Source organism: Danio rerio, chromosome 5, assembly GCF_052040795.2.
Source record: "Danio rerio strain M-AB ecotype USA chromosome 5, GRCz13ab, whole genome shotgun sequence".
NCBI lineage: Eukaryota > Metazoa > Chordata > Actinopteri > Cypriniformes > Danionidae > Danio > Danio rerio.
In genome coordinates, this window is record NC_141025.1 from 36665381 (window position 1) to 36687914 (window position 22534).

Sequence of the window (22534 nt, forward strand, 5' to 3'; positions counted from 1 at the left end):
GTAATGCAAAAGTAATGTAAAAACAAAAAAGTAAAAATAAATAAATAAACATAATTTTGAAGTTAAAATGCAAATTCAAATAAAATTGTGCAGTGTTGGCTTTTTATTCTTGCATCGTAACGCCTTAATATAAAGGTAAGTTGATGTGTGGACACAGGTGTGTGTATTTTACATCTTCGCACGGGGCTCAGACAGCAGAATAACTGTGGAAAAAGAGTGCCTCTTTTTGTCAGAAAAAAAGGTAATTTGTTAGAACATTGGCCCACTTTCCTATTTCTGTGACTAAGCTATATTGTGTTTGTTTGTTTTTCTCTCTGTGGTGACGCAGTAGACAGTGTATATTGGTAAAGCTCCTGTGAGTCCCAAAATGATCAGAGTATTGCTGATCTTTGACAGGACGTAGTGTCCCAGAGACAGGCCAAGCAACCGAGCACAGGTAATCTCTCTTCCCAAGGCCCCTGAAATCTACTGCTTTAGTCTTAATCTGACTCTAGCTTCTTTTTGACTAAGAAGAGGAGGTTAAGAGATAAGGTGTGCAGAAAGCAGAACAGAGAATAGAAAAAAAGAGGAAAATATAGAGAGATAAAAAGGGCAGAAGCAACCCATCATTGTGATGGAAAAACAGAGCTTTCAGCAGCTTCTAATCAAAACTACACATGACCTAAAGCTCTGATGATTTTGAAGGACTTAGGGAAGATATTGTAGCAACCTGTTAGTGGAAATATTGGAAATCTTTTATCTTTTCAGCTGCTGAACGCTCTTAATCCTCAGTAAAAACAAGCTGTGAAGCTGCACTGATCTGAAGAGAAAAGCGTTTAGACACACGCTCGCACAGAATTACGTTCACTTCAGTTTTCCCGGTGGCAGTACAGTATTGAGAAGTGTTTTGCTAGCAGACAACAGAGCAGCTTCAGTGCCGGAGGCGACTAGAGGACTTGCTGAGCCCACAGTCTTCCACAATCTACAGCTAATTGTGAATGATGAACCCGGGAATCGTAATGATTTTTCTCTAACGAGATCATATACAATCTTCATTGACTGTGAACACAGGGATGCTGTAAATTTGCCGCCTTTCTTGATTTCAAAGTTATTATTGACAAATTATTTTGTTCTGTAATGAGCTTCAGGAACTATTCGTCCTGTCCGCCAGTTCGTAGAAGAGTTCAGTCATGCGTTCCTTATCTTTCATATAGTGTTTAATGTAGCTGTTAGTGAATGTAAAAGCTCTGCAAAGTTTCAAAGATCAAAGTGCCTGATGTTTCTCCTAAAAGAAAGGACCTATTCTGAATTGAGTCTTCAGCAATTCTAGTCTGAATTTTTTGACAAGTCTACATAGTTTTATAAGAAGCTTGTCTAATACAAACATGCTGTCTTCCCTGGCTGCTGATGTGGTTGTAGCAGAGGCCTAGATCTGTTTGATTTGATTGACCAGTCAAAAACGCACTGTTTTCTGCTCTAAAAAAAAATCTAATTTTCATTAGGGATGGGAATCTTTAGCTTCATTGTTCTTTCTGATTTTGATTGTAGGAGTCATGATCTGATTGCTAAATGATTCTCAGCCTACATTTCCCCCCTATTTCTTTGTTTGTGCAAATTCATCTTTTCAACTTTACATTTTAAGCAGAATTTTAGTTTCTTTTTTCTTTGTTTTTGTTAATGATTAGAATTTGTATGACAGTACTGTCATCTTAATTTTTTTTAATTTAAAGCTATAACATATAACATTAATATAACATTGAAACTCCAGATTACAGAGGGCAATGACTTAAATAGTTCTTCATAAAAAATAGAGCCTGCAACTTTTTAATAAAAAAAAGTCTTTAAAGCAAAAATGTTTAAATAAAAATGTTTTGGAAATTATATTTGCTTTTTTGTTTAGAGCATTAACTGTAAAACAGTAGGTCATAATGCTTCATTCATTTGCTTTACTTAATTTGTTTATACAATTCTGTTAAAATATTGTTAATGCCACCCTGTCCACATCAGACACTTTAGTGACTCTAAAGCTAGTTGCACACCTAACTCCTGCACCGTATCATTAAAATTCTTAAGTTTGTCAATCTTTGTCCAAATGAAGCAAATACAGAAGTGTATGTACATGCACCTATCAAATAATTTTCACTTCAGTGCAGGCCTACACCATCACAATCAAATTTGAATACAGATTTAAGAAATGTTCAGAATTAAGAATCGCTTTAAAATAAAATATGAATCATTTTGCATTGATGAATAAGTTTTTTCTTTTCCCACACCTTATTTTAGTGCACTTTTAAATGATGTTGATGACTACGGTATGAGATGATAGAGTAAAACCATGGTTATGGTTTACATCACTATGAAATTCAGAAACCGAAATGGACATTCATTAAGTAGTTACAACAGTGGACCATCAGACCAATCAGGGCATTCTCATAAAGGAGTGGATTAGAAAGTGACTGGAATTTTAAACGAACTGTTTCAAACACTTTAAGAAAAGAGCTGATGCTGCAATGTACTTTAAGAGAAAGCTAAAGCATTCCTTGACCTTAAGAGAAAGTAAACCTGTGGTAGGTGACCTCCAAAACTAAATTAGAAAGCTTTAAAATAGAAAAGGAACACATAAAGAGATGGAAAATCAAAATGTTCCATAAATTGCTCTTTCTTAGTAGACTGTCATAAATTTCAGTTTCTAAAAATGTTAAACATAATTTGCAGGCGGTTTGGGTGGGACATGTCCCCACCACAGTCCTCACTATTTGAAAACCTTTGAAAACAAAAAGACTAGTATGTTGATGGCTTATTTAACGCAATGTATAAGAGCATCTTTAATCTGTTGTTTTTGATTATTGGATTTTTTAATGTAATGCAAAATACTTTCCCACTGATCAGACAGGCTTTATCTATGCATCTTTTCACACACATCAGGATTAATAAACAATAAATAGCATAATTATGTGCACAACACCACACACTCTGAGCTGTAAGCTTTTAATGTGTGATCATAAGGTTATGTAAACTTTCCTTTTAAGCAGATTCAATATGCTAATCATATGAATGGAGTTTAAACACAAATAGCATTCAATAACTGTGAAAAGTGCACATTTTAAAAAATCGGTTTAGCTAATGCTTTATTCTATTCAATAGAGATGTAATGCTGCTCCCTATTAAGTTCAAAGCATCAGAGTCCCTACCACCTTTTAAACCAAATCTAGTAGTGGTCAAATGAAATAAGATCTTATCCCTGCTGTTGCATAGAGAATGCATTGATTTAATTTTTTATACCAGGCTTGTAAAAAGCCTTTTCTTTAGCCACCTTGTAGGCAATAAGAAGTAATTTGTCTCAAGAGAATAACTGATTGCACTGATATTGATATATGTAATATAAATATTACAGGCAGAAGCATAATACGAGCATGTACAGTAAGGCAGTGTGCCATGCAGTTCGGTACTCATGAAGAATGTATGAAAATATAGCATATTTGTTGAATACAGCATTTTGTTTATTGAGTGTAACACTTTTTAATTTATTTTCATTTTTTGTTAGCAAATTGCCTCTAACTTGCAGGTCTATGCTTATTATGTTGGTGTGTCTGCGGGGTTCTGCAGAGTGTACATTTTGGTGAATCCCCTTAGAATATTTCGCAATGGCTTTTTAGTCACCATAACATATAGACACTGAAGAAAGAAGTCGCTGGAGCAGCTAAACAGCAGACACAGAACAACTGACTCAAGAAAGGGAAACAAGAAAGGGACAAGGTTCGAGGCAGGAAGAAAAACACTCAGGACTTAAGCCCAGAAAAGCCTGTGCTGTCAATACCCCTATTGAAGACAAAGCCTACTGGGGATCGCATGGGGGAAAAGGACTAAGGATGATTGCTTTAAGAAAAGGAACACGATAAAAATATAGTGTAGTCATAGATGTAAAACAACAGCACAAACGAGGTGAATGACAATGCATAAGGCATATCAAAAGGTGCTAGGTTAGTGTGCACAGATGATCATCATTTTATGACAGTATTTATATTTGAGGGTGCTCTAGAAAAAAAAGCAGCCTTTAATTTGCAATGGTTGCCCTGACAGGTGCAGGTGCCGGTTACTCTAGGTTGCGTATTTTGAAGTACTTTTGTGTGTAATGACATTTAAAACTGGCTTCTGATTTTTTGGGAGCAGTTCATGGCTCTGCAGGGGACGGTTGGGTATCAGGGTTGTAATTATCAGAGAGGGTGTCGTTAAGGCGATGCACTGTCACACTTTTAGCAGCAGTGGCCCAAAGTGCACATTTTGTGTGTCCGTGTGTATGTGTTAAAAATGTGGTGTCAGACGACACACATCTTCCCTGTTTCCTCCCCTGTCTCACGAGCTCTGGGTTTTTTTTTTTTTTTTTTTTTTGAGTTAAAAAAAGTGAAATCTTTCTTGTTCTAAGTAGGCATCTGAGACAGTTTACAGATCCCCTCTAGCTCTGGACTGTGGCCTGTTCATTGCGCTCTTTTTGATGTATTAATGTTTGACTCATAATCTCGTCTCCCTTTAGAATTATATAAATTCCTCTAAAGAGCCACTGGGAGACAGAAACTGACTGGAAAACCTCAAGTTTGGAGACAGTTTAACTCCAGGCTTTGGCTTGTAGGTGTAGGGTAGGGAAGGTACAGCTCCTTCTCTGGGCTCTTGTATTGTGTGGAGGTATCTTTAAATGTATAGAATTATTGTAGGTGGGTTTTGGGGAGAAAGTGTACCAGTTTATTGACAAACATATAGTTTATTGCCTCTCAAAACTCCCTGAACTAGTCTAAACCGTTTAAATGGTAGAAATATTAAAGTGTCTGATAGAATCCACTTGTTTTGCATTGCATGTTGTTTTATAAAGATACATAGACTTTTAAAATGTTATTTGTATTTGTTTATTGTTTGCATAATTGTGATTTTATTTAATTTTAGACATTTTGAGTAATTGCATATTTTATTTACTTTTTTTGGAGCAATCAAACAAATGGTATTTAAACATTTTACTCACAAAAAATCCTTACTGGTGAAAAGGCATCAAGGTTTTCTTGAGTACGTGTAACACATTGGAATGATATCTGAGGGATCACATGATAGTGAGGACTGGGGAAATGGATGCTATGGGTTTAGCTTTGACATCACAGGAATAAATTACACTTTAAAATATATTCAAATGCATATTACTTGCTTTAAATCTTTGTAATTTTTTCTCTACTTAATAAATGCGGCTTTGGAGATATAAAAGACTTTTTTATAATTCATTTAAATAACTGAACAACACAAAAAAATAAAGAGAAGAGTCTTTGTACAAATGTGGAAAATATTAAGAGTTCTCTTTAAAATGTCCAGTTTTTAAATTTTTGTTTCAATTTTTCAGTTTTTTCAATTTATGATCATGGTTAAATTAGTTTCTGCTATTTATGAGAAATATGTTGTACGTCCAGCGTTCTCCAGCCTCTGTCGCCTAGACTGCAGCTCTGCACAAGACGTTTGACCATGGGATAAATGGTCATGCCCAACTCAGCCGGGTTTCTCCCGAGGTTTTTTTTATCTTCTTTCACTTTCGCTATTTGGTGAAGTTTGTTCCTCACCACTGGCTTAGCATGGTTTGATGGAGCTGTGCATCGATGGATTTGCTCTTCAGTGTTTGGACTTTCAGCAATGAAAATTAAAACACACATAACTGAACTAAACTGAACTTTAACTCTGAAAACTGGACTGACACTATTTTAGTTTACTATAATCTTCTATGTAAAGCTGCTTTGACACAATCTACATTGTAAAAGCGTTATAGAAATAAACATGAATTGAGTTAAATTAAAAAATAATAATAATAATTGTATGATTGACGTGAAATGATTTGGAGAGTATAGTAACTAAAACTTTAACACATGATATAAAAATATAAAAACTTTTATTTAGGGTTTCGGTGTAAAGCCAATTAGAATTTGTTTAGGAAACTAAGTAAAAAAAAAGTATTGTACATAAATCATGTAAATATTTGCATATTAGTCAATAATATTACTAAAATTAATAAAAAGTCTGAATATGTATATATTTACACACACTTACAGTATATATGTAAATAACTGGGCTCAATACTCTGTGAACTGATTTCTGTGGGCACAGGTGACTGATTCTGTGTGGGCTTAGTTATGGGTTTGAGTAAAATGTTAACATTAGTTTTATTCTATAAATGTCTGATTACATCTCTTTTGAATTTCAAATAAAAATATTGGCATTAGTAGAGCTTTTCTCCTGAAAATGACAATTGGTCAAATCAAAAATCAAGAGGAACAGAATTGTCGAGTGGTCTCTTCATTTTATTTGAAGCTGTATGTGAATTTAACATTCTATATTTGATGTCCATCTTTCTTTTTCCTTCCATAAAAACAACAGATGCTTTAACATTTATCAAATTCCACTGTACAAAGGATGCAAGTCACTTTATTTTCAGCAAACATCCCATCTGCAATTGATTTTTGAATTGACTTTTTCTATTTGGTAAATCTGTCTACCTAACTTAATGATAAGTGGGAGTTTATCCAGGGGATTGTGTGTGTATGTTTAGATTTACTTTACTATAATTTGGAGACAACTGTTTTATTAGCCAAATATGACAGAACTTGTCTCTGTAGGCATTTAAAGATCATTTAGCAAAATGAATGTTTTTCTAAATATATTTTCTTTATATATTATAGGGTTGTAGAAAGTCTTACTGTAGACAGATTCATAGATGTGGATGAACATTTAGCAGTCCGATTAAATAAATGCACTTTTAAAGAACGTTAACGACTTTAAAATACTTAATCGTGTGCTTTAACACATTAACTGTGACAGTAAAAAAAGAAGAAGATGAAAGGGATCTTCATTTTCAGAATACAAATGGGTAGTAAAAGTGGGGAAAAAATTCCTTTTAAGCGATTTTATAGCTTCGGCTAAAAACCACTGGTGTTTTTTTGCAATTTGTCAGTCTCGAACAGTCTAGTCTCTTTTCTCATTACATTTCTGCTCACTCCTCCTAACCGAGCGTATCATATTTCAGATGCACTTACAGCTCAGGCTCAGCTTTGTAACAGATGGTCTCACATACATCTTCCTTGTGTGTGTCACATACAGTGCGAAGTAATGCAGTCTCTTTAGGATGCTTGACTCTTGCACTCTGACTCTGACTGAGCCAAGACAGGCCTGTAAATCCTTTGATGTCATCTCTGGGTTCCTGCAGTATCTTTCAATCAGCTCTTGGGATGAATCGCGGCCCGGGTGGATTGCCAGTGATGTGAAATCTTTTCCATTTGTAGATGAATTGTCGATGATCTTTCAACGTGAATGTGACAGTGGAAATGGACACTGAAGCTTTTCCAAGACTCACAACCACTAAGAGCAAAGCAGGCCACATGTTTCTGATGTTTATATAAAGCTTCTTATTCTTTCATAATGATTTAGGCATCTGATTTCAGGTATTTTATGGCAAAGGCAGAGGTGGTCTTACCGTTACAAATTGATTAAAGTGTGAAATTAGATTTTCTTAAAAAAAAAAAAATTATGCAGCTTCATATACTTTAATTCAGTAATGTAATCAGATCAGTTTTAATTAAATAAAAACAAAAACACAATACGATATATAAGAGAAGAAAAATGAAATGGTTAACATTCCTGAGAAATAATGAGGTCAGTCTTTTAATCAGTGTTGGGCAATGTTACTCAGATATCATTTATAATGTATTACTTGTTACTGATACCGGTAAAGCACAACACTGCACCAGCATAAACATCATTTTTTCTCTTTCTTTAAAATAAATGCTTTATTCAGAACGGCAAAAATGAAAAACATATAACCAAAAACATTTTTTACAGGCTTCAAGCCTAAATAAATTTACTTAAAGTGAAACTGAATCTTCCAGTCTGTTGGAAATTCTTCATATAATACAAACACTTGCTTGTCTCTTTTATTGGCACCAAAATAATGTTTGCACTTTTTATGTGCATTTTACTTACTTGATGTTACTCACATTAGGATTTAAAAAAAGTAACTCAATTAGCATTTATTTTCGCACCATTTGCAGAGTCAGAAAAGCTGAAATAAATGCTTCAAATTACTTGCTGTGTTATGTTTTTTGTGGCTTTTTTTGATTTATTTGTTTTTTTTTATAAATGTCTCGTTGTGCAACTAAAGCCTTGATCTTCCTACTGATGAGAACAAATAGTAGATGTAGTGTGGTTGTAAAAGAGTTGCACACGATGCATCTGTTTGTGGTAAGAGAGCTACTGAAGAGAGCAGATGGCGGTGAACGAGTGGACGGATCAGCCCTCTTTCCTGACACGTTTAATTCCTGCCTCTATAAAGCCGCTTGAATAGTTTCACCTTTCAGACTCAAATGACACACTGGATCAATTTACTACTAAATGCATCCTCTCTGTTTCTAGACTGCTTATAGTGTCACGCTCACACTCTTTGTCTCTTTTTCTCTGCTTTGTGGACATGCTTGTTTACTCCATTAGTAAATGGCTCATAAATAACGAGTCCCTGGTGTCATGTGATTAGCTCCATCAGTGAATGAACTATCTGTTTCTTTGTTTATTTTTTATTTACTTTTTGCTTTCTTCACAAAAAGGCATAATTGTGCAAATAATCACACCTAGTCTGAACTTGTGATACCCATACAGTGAAATCACACATCTAAAAGAATAAACATGTCTCGAAGGGATAGTGTACAGTTAAATATAAATCATTTCACGGTGTTCAGGTCTCACAGCATTCTTCAGGTTTGATGTATCCCTGTCATCCTGCTGTCTTTGCTGGAATGTAAAATGTCTTTGCCATTTTGCAGTTCTGTTCTTCACGTTTTCTCATTTTATCTGGTTGCTTTTAAAACTCCAGCCACTCTTTAAAAAGTTTTTGAGCACTTCTTATTTTGCATATTCTTGGATCCAGAAACACATTTTATCCACAAAATAAAAAGTCTAAATTAAGTGTATAATTGTTGTTTTAACATAGCCAATATTATTTACATGAATAAAACTATGCAAAATGCACAGTATGAGCCAAAATAAATTGTTAGCAGATGCCAAGCAAAGTCTATGAATGCTGCAGAGTTCTTTGTAGTCAGTAAAATGTCTGATGGGGGTTCTGTACAAATAAGAACTCCAGATTCCACCTCATCAGGTAATTTGTTCATTCTTACGAACAGTTCTGTCAGCTAATGTCTAGGTTTTAACACTATAAACTAAGTTCCCTCGTAACTTCCGAAAAATCCCAAAACTGTCTCTCTGCAAGTGAGAGACAGAAGTCTTCATGCACAAATCTGTCATCATGGCTTAAAGTGCACATCAGTCAAAACTTTTCACAGATTCTGAGTGGAGCCCAGAATGCCAAAAACTCTGAAACAAAACGCTTGCTCTCATATAACGGTAAACTGTTCACTTATCTAGGGTATTCGCCATTGAGTGCTGGCATCTCACTCATCTGCGAATTTTTAACACCTTCTCCTGGTTCCTCCAGTTCCTGCTTTAAGTCTGAGCAAATGTTGTCAGCAACACCATTTACCCAATTACTCACGCACTTTTAGAGACTTTCAAGCAAATGACTTCACGTGTGTTTTGAAATGTTGAGGTTTCAGAATCGCTCAGTGGAGTCACAGTATCATTTTAGAGATGACATGATGATCGGCAGACTTCCTCTTATTAAGACTGTTGAATATGGCTTGTTTAAACTGGCAATTGAAGCAGAGCACCAATGATGTGATTTTTATACAGTTCAACTATACTATATGTTAAACTATAAAGTTAAACTATAATGTTAAAAAGCCCCTTTTGGCTTTGGGGGTCTCTAAAACCAGGCTGATATGCATGCAAGGTCAAAAAACACTTTCAATGTCTTATAATGTGCATTTATTTTACCTAATTATCCCAATGACTCCCATATGATTTGTTCAGCAATTCATTTGTTCCCAAACCTAGCATACAGTATACTCTATTCTTAATAACCCCCAGTAATAACAGTAAGACATATCCTGTAATTATCGACACAGTGTCGAAGTTGAACTGTTTTGAAAATTGACTGCACTGTGTGTGTGAGGAACAGGTGATGGTGGTCATAGCAAAGACAAATGGCAGAGGGTCGTGGGTTCAGAAACGCATTTCAATTGGTAAATAAAGAAGTACATGTCAAGTTTTCAGCATGTTTTTGTAAAAAATAGCTCCATAAAGATTTACCCTAAGAGATGCATTAAAAGCACTGATCTATAATAGATATGTGATTAAAAACCTTATGGAGCGATTAAAATTTATAACACACAAATAACGTTATGTATTTTGCAAACTACTTAAAACAAGGCAACAATTTTAATCACACTTACATGTTATGATCCGGAGGAAGAAACGGGTCCATATGAGCTGTAACAGTTACTGACAAAGTCCCTGTCAAAAGTCTGACCCAAAAATCTGAAAGTAAGTCCCATACATAATAGTCTCTGCTGCTCTTTTAATAGCAAATGGCCAATGAATCCTGTGTTGCAGAGTAGCTTATTGTATAACAAAAATTAGAAAAGTGACAGGAGTAAACACAGCACTATGTTGGCTTTACTGTGAAATTGTTGTTAAAATGAGCATTACCCCTTTATTCCCCACAGCCGAATCTCCATCTGTTAGTGATCGTCATCTTCGCATGATCAGTCCCGTGATCCCCCACTCTCCGCCAGCATCTGAAGGGAAATGCGCGTTCACAGTTTACAGGAACCAGTATTTCAAATTTGGTGATGTATCGTGTCAACAGCGACATGTTCAAGCAAAAGATCCAAACCCAATACATGTCATTTATTTGACTCTGAGTTGACTCTCTCGTTAAAGAATCAATAGTTTTGAACTCGATGCACTTTCATACTTAAAACTTAAAAAGATGGATGTTTTCATTCACTTAGTGCTGTGTTACACACTGCATTGAGGTTTATTTAAAAAAAATCCATAATAGGGGCTCTTTAACATTGCAGAATTATTCATTTTTCTTATAATTTTGAGTCTGTTTGAAGCTGACACAATCTCAGACAAAGGCTAGGTGCAAGAGACCATGTTTAGCAGCAGGATCTTTAATGATATTTGCCATCTGATGTTTTTGCTTGTATTTTCTGGAGTGACAGGTTTATGTGTCTTCGGAAAAGAGAATATTTGGTGGCGCCTTTGGCACCTTGCCACAAGTTTACCACAAACCCCTAGGCTTTTGGTAAACCACCTCAGGAAAAAGTTATAATCTTACTCTCTCCCCATCTCTAGCGTTCCACCACTCCTCATTTTAGACCACAAGCAGAGCGGCTCCAGCATCTCGTCAGCAAAATTGGAGCCACCTTTTTGTGTGGACCTTAGAGGGAGTCAATTTCACTCTAGTTTGTCCTCTTATCCAGCAATGTAGAGCTTTTTAGGCATTTAAATCAGCAGCTTCGCAACTAATTCAAGTGTTTTTTTAATAAAGACTTTTTTCTCTCTCTCCATTTTGGATCGGCATTCGTAATGTGCCATTAAAGTCTGCGAGTTGTAAATCATCTCAACTGATAGTCTTTCATTCCTCACCGTAATGCTGCCCATTGAATAATGAGCATCTCTGATTTATAATTCAGAGTGGAGAGCGTGAGAGTTAAGCATCATAACTAAACCACAGCCACTCACTGGAGCTGAAGCAAAACTGTTGCTGTAGCCACTAATTAAAGTGCACGTACACACGCGCACTCCTATTTACATCTTCATTTAACTCACATTATTAGCAGCAGCCTCGGAATACAGATGCTTTTTCCTCTGCTGAGCATATTTAACACATGGAAGAAAGATGAGTGTTTCAGGTGGCAAAATGCACATCCGCTGCAAGTATTAGGCAAATGACGCATGTTTTGCATACTAGAACGACTGTACTTCTGCTCCACGTTACTCAAATACATCAATGCAGATACGCTAATCCTGTCAGGTCCTTTGTTGTAGTGGCAGCCGAGGGAAAAGTACATCGTCTCAGGTGTGTTTTGCGGCCAGTAATCATTCTTTGTGCTGACTGGCAGGAGATAATGTAGAGGACAGACTACCCGTCGCACTGCAGGTTTTATCCTCTGTTGTGTAATAGAGATATTCAAGAGCAGAAATAAGATCATGCCAACCTCATTACTCACAGACCACCCGCTTCATTGGTTTCTAAATAATAAAAAAAAATGAAGATGTGTTCCAGATTAATAATGTGTTTTCGGTGCAGCTTAAATTTACAAAGCAATACTTCCAGCTCTGTTTATTACATTATATTGTTTTTGTTCTGTGCCACAGCCCGCAAGCTGAGGAAGATTGGACAGATGAAAGGTCCGGATGAGGTCGGAGCAGTTCAGGGCCCGTCGGAGACTGTCCAGTGCTTGTCGCCCAAGCCCAACCTGACTTTCCACTCGCAGTTGATCTTCCTGAACATTCTGGAGGCCATTGAGCCCGAGGTGGTGAACGCCGGCCATGATCATGGTCAGCCTGACTCAGCGGCTGCTCTTCTCACCAGCCTTAACGAGTTAGGAGAGCGGCAACTTGTCAAAGTAGTGAAATGGGCCAAAGGACTTCCAGGTAATTAAAGCCTGCCAAACTGTCACTCACTTTAGATGAAGGTGTTGACTTTTAAAAGGGGTCATTCATAGTTTTTTATCCATTAATGTACTTCAAAAATACAAGTAATTTGACTTTGCAATACACCTCCTTAGGGATCAAATTTCATCTGTCTGTCGTTTAAAAATATATTTTAATTAACAAAAGCACACTCATTTACACTACAGACAATTTAGCTTATTCAATTCACCTGCAGCATGTCTTTGGACTCTGGGGAAAGCATCCTGAGGAAACCCACGCGAACGCACCCAACTCCACACCCATCGCTCTAATTAAAATTATTAAGATATAAATAATATATATTTAGAAGCTAAAAATATTTATATGCCTACAGTAATTGTCATCGATAAAGGACAACATAACAAGATGAAGATGTTGTCTGTTGTTTCAGATCAGGACAACAGCAGATAATTATTTGGTTGTGTGTTCACAGTGATTTAATTATGGTTTGTATTTCCAGTTCAGAGGCTTGAGGAGAGTAGGTGTTGTGTAATCTACTTCACTCTAATGGCTTTGATAAAAGGTTTTTTGAAAAGGCAGACTTCAGTCATATGTAAAACATCATGGCAAAGCCATCAAATCCTTTAGAGAGAGAAAGGGGCGTGTTTTGATTTGTAACAATTTTTTTTTTTAACCGCAGCATGTGATTAGTTTATGGAACCAGGCTGATGTGATTGGTTGCGGTTCTTCTGTTATTGATAGCATTAATAAAGCTGTAAGGCCTGGTGTTTTATTCTGCACTCAAGCCAGTCATGAATCAGTTCTAAAGAAAGTGAGATCAAGTTTTAGCCTGGAATATTCTCAGGCTTTCCTTTTTCATTCTGAAAGGGCTGCCTGTTCTTCTGCAAGACTGAAAATTTTAAGTTCATTATATCATGTGTATACAGTATGTCATATATGTGATCTAGGGCTGCATGTTCTTGGAAAAACCTGACATTGCGATATTTTTTTTCTGCGATAAATATCACAATATTAAGTTATTTGGTTTTCTGGAGAGCCTAACAGTATTCAGGTACAGAAATGTAATATTCACAATGCAAAATAAAAATGCTTTTAACTGTTTGTCTTGTTTCTAGTCCAAATATCAAAAATAAAAATAAAAACCTTAGAGCAAGTAAAAATATTTTTTTAGTTTTCACCTTCAGAAGAACTAAGTAGAGCAAATTAAGTTTTAAGGAATCTGCAAGTGGTGTAAGTAAAATAAATTTGTTTTCTCTTTGAAATGTATGGACTAGAAACGAGAAAAATTCTTAGTAACATTTTTTTTTTTTTTGCATGAATCATATAAATTCCATATACATAGTTATTAAATACAATTCAGTAGCTCCTGGTCAACTATAAATCCGACTGGACATTGCATATCTTTGCGATGTGACTATTGCAGATGCGTGCATTGTGATATCGATGCTGAAACTATATATTTTGCTGCCCTAATGTGATCACACTTAATTTTACAAACAGCTGCCTGTGCTAAGAACCAGATAACTAAGGCTTTTATCTCAATAAACCTGTTAATAATTAGTAAGGCCAGTATCTTATCAATAGGCAGGTAAAAACCCAGTAGTTAATAATGGGAATCAATAATAATAATAACGGGAATACAATTTTTTGTTTGTTTTTTGGAGTTTTTTTGGGGGGAGTAATGGCAGGTAAAGTCTGATTCATGACTTGAGCTGACAGAGCTGAAATAGAGTCGTAAATGAAGCTGGTCTGAAAAAATAGCACCCAGGCAGCTGACAAACTGTGAGCTATAGGCAGTGAACACAAAGCACAAATACGTCTCCCATCTCTCACCGTCTCTCAGGTTTCCGTAACTTGCACGTGGATGATCAGATGACAGTCATACAACACACCTGGATGGGAGTGATGGTCTTTGCTCTGGGTTGGAGGTCCTACAAGAACGCCAACGCGCGGATGCTGTACTTCGCTCCAGACCTGGTCTTCAATGAGTCAGTCTCATTCTCTTTCTCTCACGTCCACACTGCTCTTATTTGCCTGTTTTCTTTTGTGTCCAGCATCCATCCGTGCTCTGCATTGTCGCTTTCTCTCTCTCATTCCATTTTCTTCCTCCGCCCATTTGTTCGTTTTGTAAATGTACTAATCCATCTTTCCTCACACTCATTTTTCTTTCATTTCTCCTCAGCGGCCTTTTCTCTACCTTATTCCATCTCTCTGTCTTCCTCTCTCTCTCTTTCTCTCTCTCAGTCGGGCAGGTACATATCTTGTACTTCATGCACACAATAACAGTCTCGTCGTGGATGCTTCCAAGATTCATTTATAATTTACTGCTGGCTTATTATGGTGTGGAGGATCTTTGTCACAAACACAATCCCGGGAGAGATTGGATTTTTTAGGGGGCTCGCATGCTTTCAATGGCCTTTTTCACCAATACCTGAAATAGAGACTTTCGTTCCCAAATGCATCTTGGCCATTTTCCATGCGAGTGCAGTGCTGCTATCGGAAATTGTGTTTTAGCCATGAAATAAATTTCTTTTAGCGGGTGATTTGGCAGTCATTAGATAACTGACCGCACTGTTTTGTAGGTATTACTGTGATTAGCAGATAGAAAGTGTAAATGTCCTGTGTCTGTCTGTTAATCTTCCTCTTTTCTGTCAGTCGTAGGATGCACGTCTCCAGCATGTATGAGCACTGTGTTCAGATGAAGCATCTCTCGCAGGAGTTTGTGCTGCTACAGGTCACACAGGAAGAGTTCCTCTGTATGAAGGCCCTCCTCCTGTTTAGCGTCAGTGAGTTTACCGCAGCGCCCGTGTGTGTGTGTGTGTATGGATGGTCACAATACACTTTTCTCATAGAATACTCTTGGATATTCACACCTGTTTTAATAATTTGAGGCACAATTCCCAGGTTTTGTGTTGTTAGATTTATTCGGTATGCTAAGTAAACATACCTAAACTGCAATGAGCCAATTAGCTGATTGTAAACACATAAAAAGTATCTGTACCCTAAAATGGGGACTTAGACTCACCTCAGAGAACTTATTGAACTTCTTATATTCAATAATTTAATTAATTTCCATAAAATACTCTGTAATTAACTATTTTATTATTAGTCGTTTTAAATTATTTACCATTTTAATGTCTCTTTTTTATTACTTAAAAAAAAATCCTTTTTCATTTTAAATTTAGCAATTCAATTTAAATGTAAATGTCTTGTATATTCAAAGGATAAAGTAGAATAATAATAACAATGGAAGAACTGTCCTTTAAACTTTATGTCCTACATTTTTGTTATAGAGTGTTAAACCTCATATAAAATGAATTAAAAATAAAACAGCTCATATAATATTTAGTTTGAACAGCTCATATAATATTTAGTTTGACCTCCTGAAGGTTAAGTACCGTCTTTCACTGACCATATGTTAAAAAAAGAAATAAAAGATACTATATTAAAACTTTCCATCCCTATTTCACACCCAATTTTTAGTTTTGTTCTCATTTCCCTATTTTATACCCAGTTTGTAGTGTATTTTCTATTTATATTACAAACAACCCCACCGCAGGGAAATAAATAATGCAAAAAGCAATAAGCATGCACACAAAACCAGTGCATTACATTGAAAACATGTGTGCAAGTTCAGATTAAAGTGTTTTATTTCTGTTTCTGCAGTTCCAGTGGAGGGGCTGAAGAGTCAGAAGTATTTTGATGAGCTGCGTCTGACGTACATAAACGAGCTTGATCGTTTAATCAACTATGGCAGGAAGACCAACTGTGCCATGCGCTTCCAGCAGCTGACACGACTGATGGACTCACTGCAACCAGTTAGTAACACACATGTGCACGCAACTAACAATTAGTTAATTACATTTATGCAGAAATCTTGCATTTTTTCTACAGAAATTCAAGGGAACAGAACGTTTCTTTAACAATAATTAGAATAAATGTTTCTTGAGCACCATATCAGCATACTCTAATGATTTCTGAAGGATTGTGTGACACTGAAGATTAATGATGCTTAAAATTCAGCTCTGTATCATTACAAAACTGGTGAAACTATAATAATTATTAATACTTTAATAATATCTCAGTGTATTGGTGTTTTTACTGTATTTTTACAAAATAAGCTTTGGTGAGACTAAAAGACTTATTTCAAAACACTAAAGAAGACCTACTATGCCCCCTTTTACAAGATATAACAAAAGTCTCTGGTGTGCCTTAAATATGTCTTTAAATTTTCAGCCCAAAGCCCACAAGTCATTAATCATACAGTGCTCTAAATACCATTTCGATTTTTAAAGGGGTAATGTAATGAGATCTCAACTTTTACTTGAGCTTTTGATATATAAGAGGTCATCTGACTAAAAGAGCGTCCTGTAAGATTTATAACTGAAAACGTCTTTATTACTAAACAAAAAGCTTTTATTGACACCAGGAGCAGAAAACGCCAGATCCTGTAATGTACCTGTCTTTAATGTCATAGGTAGGTTAAACACTGCCTCCACTGGAGAATATCAAATCCTGATTCTGTGGCACTACCTACTCACAAAGTAAAGGGGGAGGTGAATATCAGTTTAAAATGCAGAACTGTTATTCAATCATAGCAGTGGCCGTTTAATTTCATGCTTTCAAAGCAGACCACCCAGAAAAACGGCATATTCTCTGAGAAATCCAATGTAAAAAAAAAGCAGATTACTTATTGATTTTTATGTTTTGGGAGGAAAATCTATGCAAACGTCATATGATTACTTCAGGCAGATTAAAACCATAAAAAGCCAGTACATTACCTCATTAAGTGAACTTGTGTATTGCTTTAAATGCAAATGAGCTGTTGCTTCCCTTCCTATTACTGGAAGAATGTGGAGCCTTTACAGCCTGCGTCTCAGATACTCTTGTGCCAAAACATCTTTTTGTTTTTATCCTGTTTATCGTGGTCTTGTGATGTTGCATTTTCTCATTATCATGAAAGTTTATCATGTTTTTCTTCTCTTTAAAATTTGCTTCAAAGTCTTAAACTTCTAGTTTATATGGTAGCATGGCTCTGAATTTCAATTAAATCACTGTCATTCTTTCCAGCATAAACATACCATTCTATGTAAATTAGGCTCATTATTGATGAACCTTGTTCACAGTACTCAGCACTATTTGCATTTGGCGTATACTTTGAATCAAAGGTACGTACATTGCATTCAAGTTATACATTTTATCGGTTCATCCAGCCCCTGGGGTTTAATGCCATGACCTTGCCATCACAAGCGCCATGCTTTATTTTTTTGAACTGTTGGATCGCCTAATTCTAATTCAACTAATGTTGCACTTTTGCCATCTGATTAAAGCAGACAGTAAAATTCATTTTATAAATTTCAAGAGACTTTTTTTATCATGGCAGCAGCATTTCATCAAGTGATGGGAGAAGGTCATTATGACCTTGGTCATTTTTTGGCAATGTCTGCACTGATTAATGTTTCTTCAGCATATAAATATAATAACACACACACACACACACAACACACACACACACACTTATCACTTATTATATATATAATGTGACTAAATCTAGTAATTCCATTGGATCCTCTATCTTTCGTCAAAACCTTATGGCTCTGCCCACCTCCATTTAGAATCAAGTCCTCTTCACTGTTTGCTATGTCCATCCTTGTTTGCACTGCGAGCATAAAAAGAACTGGTTGTTTGAATAAGTACAACATTTGGTTAACTCAAGAGACTTTCAATCTTAACAGAGAGTCTAATTCTAGCACTTGCCACCAAGTCAAAGCCAATACTGCCCTTTGCATAATTCATTATTTTACAACCCGAGATTTTGGCCAAATATTTTCAAGGACAGAAAACACAGAGTGCTCACATAACTACAACGTCTACCTTTAAACCCCCCAAATTTAGCTAATTGTAGCAAGTGGTAAATGTCACTGTTATAAACAAGACAGCTTTTTTCATCCACATGAGGAAGTTGAACCTCATCCAATAAGATCTGAATTCATGATTCCTAAAGTGTTACCAGTTATTCATGCCATGTGCAGTTATTCAGCAGATGTCTGTAACATCTGACACTTAGACTAATGGACAACCTAATGTGATGCATTTACTGATGAGTGAAATCTCCAATATTAGGCGATCAGGCCAGTCATAACAGTGATATTCTGTGCCCCCGTCACTGACTGCCATGTTGTCCAACAGACATCGTCGTACAGTACCATTCAAACATTGGTGATTAACATAAAAAATGTGAAATGTGAAAATGTGCACATATGGTTTCTCTCAATGCAGACAGCTGGCATACCTAGAAAGGCTGGGCAAAATACAATTTAATCCAGTGCTACGGTCTGTGTGTGTATTTGTTTATTAATTAGAGAATCAATATATAACATTTTAATTATATTTAAATGATCCAAACGCCCCATAGCTATATCTGTAGGTGGTAGCTTGAATTTTTTTTGTTGTTGTTTTCGTTTCAAGTGACTTAGTGTTCTGTCATGCTGCGACACGCAATAAAGCTACTATATCAATGTAGAAACATTTTCCATTCTCACAGCTGAACAACCACACAAATATTATGACAATGATCACCTTAGGTGCTGATTATGTTGCTGTATGTAGTGTTAAATGTTACCAGTTTTAGTTTGAATACCGTTTTGCATGACATACTGAAAGCAAAGCAGATAGTTTACTTCAGATTTTAGAAATTAAATAACTTGCAAACATTGTGTGTGAAAATGAATGACACTCAGCATCTACTTTTAATGTTAAAGAGGTTAAATGTGTATTAATTATGTTATAAACCTTACCATTTCATTGTGACTTACCTGATAAGCTGATACTGAAAGCTTGTAAGACAAGCAATTGAGGGCAGGTTATTGTGAAGGATCAACTGAATCACAAATCACGTCTTACTAACTTTGTCAACCCAGTGTTGAGTTATTTAGAAAACTGTTATTTTAACATTTAGTTTGTTCATGCTGTCATGTTGCACATTCTGGTCTCTCATTTGCACTTTTTTCTCTTTTGTTTCTCTCTTTTTTACACAGGTTGTTCAGAAGTTGCACCAGTTTACCTTTGATCTCTTTGTCCAAGCCCGGTCTCTGCCCACGAAGGTCAGCTTTCCCGAAATGATTGCAGAAATAATCTCGGTCCAGGTGCCAAAGATGCTCGCCGGCCTGTCTAAACCAATCCTGTTCCACAAATGACAGGACCACGCCCCCAATCTATACCAAGCCCACCCAGGCCATATGAGCCAGTCAGTTTGGTCTGATCCAGCCTAAACCAGCCTGCGATGCTTTGAATCTGGACTCGAATTGAGCGACGAGACTGAACAATACTGATTTTTTGATTTTTCCATTTTTTAGCATTTCCCTCTCCCTCTCCCTCTCTCTCTCCCTCCCACCCTTTCTATCTCAGTCTCGTCTCTCCCTCCTTTTGAAAAATGGCCCTGAAAAGTAGCGGGACCATTACATCATTACAGTTGTCTATCTTCTTCTCGGAGATGATTTGAGCTCATTTTCTCAAACTGACAGCATGGTGTGAAGCAGGTTTTGTTCTTTCTTTAGACCAGCAGTTATCCTTCAAGAGTTACAACGTGTTGCCTGGTGGACAGGTTGGAAAAAAAAAATATCACACTGAAGTTTCATCTGAGCCCTTAATCATAAAAAGAAGAAAAAAAAGACATTAAGCAGATCCCTTTCCAAGTCTGTGACCTGCCTTGACTCTGTGCATAGCGGGATAAAAAGGTTTCATTTATTGTCCATGACTTGAGAGATCAGGACAAAGCAAAGCAGCATGCATAGAGAAATACGATCGAATGTGGCAAAAACCCGGGACAGATTCTTTTTACTTGTGACAAAAATTCTAAGTACAGTACCATAGTATTAAAACAGTACGGAATTCAGACCGGCTATCGGTCCTCCTCCCTGCTTTATTAGTTTATTGATTGTAAAACAAGTGCTTCATTCATTTCTTATGAAATGTAGAGGCTCTTTATAAAAGCTTTTTAAAAGGCATCATTCATTCAGGATGTTCAGACGAATTCTGACTATTTCGTTCATTTGAAAATCGCTCACAGTTGGGTTGAAAATTCACTTTCGCCACTGAAAACAAAAGGACAGCATGATGATGATGATGATGATGATAACAGCGCTATAGTAAAAACATCTCACAGTCATTAGGGAGTTGCCTCCTCTAGACAGCAGACTTTTGTTAAGACGGGGCAGATTGCCCTTATTTACAACCTGGATATTGCGGTGCAGGTTTTAGGGTATAATGTTGACAGTTTGTATATAGAACACAACAACTACAGCAATGCTTGGGTCATCATACAAGATCTTCAAATATATATCCGTATCTAAACCTATTTAAACCTATGCATGCTGTCTTCATATCCATCACTACAAAACAAGAAACCAATAACTGCATGCTGAAGCCCTAGATATTCACACAAACCAAACTGCATTTCCAGTAAGCTAAATGGATATTGTTAGGAAACGGGACTGTTTCCCATAAAGCTCTTACTAAGTTACTCTCTCTTTCACTGTCCTTAATGGAAGATCTGGCAAGGTAATGTTCTTGTGTATATATGTAAAAGTTAAGCGTGGTTCTTTTCAACCTTTCTATGTGCTAATGTATGGATGTAGTCAATAGTTTTACAGTACAGTTTCCTCTCTTTCCTTTATAGTAAGTGCCACTGAGGGATTTGTATTTCTCTGCGCTAGCAATAAGTAATCACATGCTTAACACAGTCTTTTAACAAGCTCTTTTAGAATACCAAAACAGGCTTCAGACGGTGCACACCTTTAAAAACAGACAAAACAAAAGACAAAAAAGAGCTATGCTTATGTGCTAACATAACGGGACAGTACTGTTATTTTATCAGAAACTCGTACCAAACATCTTTATCACCATCAACTGACGCACAGCAGCGGCAAGTGGTGCTATAAGCTCTCCTCTTTATTCACGAGGGTGTTAGATGAGACGAAAAAAGACAAAAAAAAACTACGTATTTTTTACTCTGCTTTTGCTTCAATTAAAGCATTCTCTATTTATCTGTCAGAAAGGAACATCTTTACTCGCTTTCCTCATACTTGGGCGCTGTGCGTGTTTTCTAGACGTCGTGTCAACTTTTTTCCTCTGCACGCTCTCCGTTTCTAAATGATTGAATAATGCCTGCAGTGTTATGTATGTAGATTACTCTTTAAAGAGCCCAAAAATCGCGGCGCTGTGTTGTCTTTGTCAGGCCTGGGGTGACCTGGGGTGTACTTTCAGCAGAGCAGGGAGTTTTCCGACGAGTTAAAACGACGAGATGTGGTTTAGCTGCTCGAGCTCTTGTCGCCGCCGAGCATGTTGACGGTTTAAATGTGCCAGGCAGAGAATAGGCTGTCAGAGAAAGCTCCTCTGCGCTGACAGCACCGAGCACCGCGCAATTACACGCAGGTGTTTACCCATTTAGACGGCCCAAAAGCACTCATTAGAATTTGCAGAACTCCAAGCCTCACTTTTACCCTGCCAAAAAAAAAAAAAGAGCCCACGACTTCCACCGCAAACATGCAGCGCTTTAGGACAGAGCCCGAAGCCAAAGTCTGATCACAAAAGTCGTTCGTTCGTTAGCTGACGAATGTTTGGAGGGGGGTGCACGTGCATGTAAACACCGATGTGCTTCATTCGTACGTGACTAACGTTACGTTACTCTCTCTCTCTCTCTCTTTCTCTCGCCGTCTTATAATTGTCTGTTTACAATGGAAACTTTATAACATGCGACACCTCGTTTGGCTCTGGCGCTGCGCTCTTGAACCGACCCGTGCTTGGATGGTCCATAAGCTGATTTGTGTGACTTTCTTAACACATCTCTTATGAGCTATAATGTAGAACTTTGCGTGTGTTGGTTTTCAATTAAAGTCTTAGGATTTACTGTTGCTGTGTGCGGTGTGGTCAGCCAATAGCAAAAGCATATGTGTATGTTTATATGCGCTCTTGTAAATCTGTT

The 22534-nt window shown here is 36.7% G+C and overlaps 1 protein-coding gene across 1 annotated transcript in view; it reads left to right on the plus strand.

The window, feature by feature from the left end:
• The window catches only part of ar (androgen receptor), a 119593-nt gene extending 97522 nt beyond the window's left edge, over positions 1–22071 (plus strand). The window contains 5 exon segments of the mRNA NM_001083123.1: positions 12274–12552; positions 14396–14540; positions 15208–15338; positions 16219–16370; positions 19590–22071. Of these exon segments, the coding sequence (NP_001076592.1) occupies positions 12274–12552; positions 14396–14540; positions 15208–15338; positions 16219–16370; positions 19590–19748 (866 nt within the window). The 3' untranslated portion in view covers positions 19749–22071.
• Positions 22072–22534: the final 463 nt, after the last annotated feature.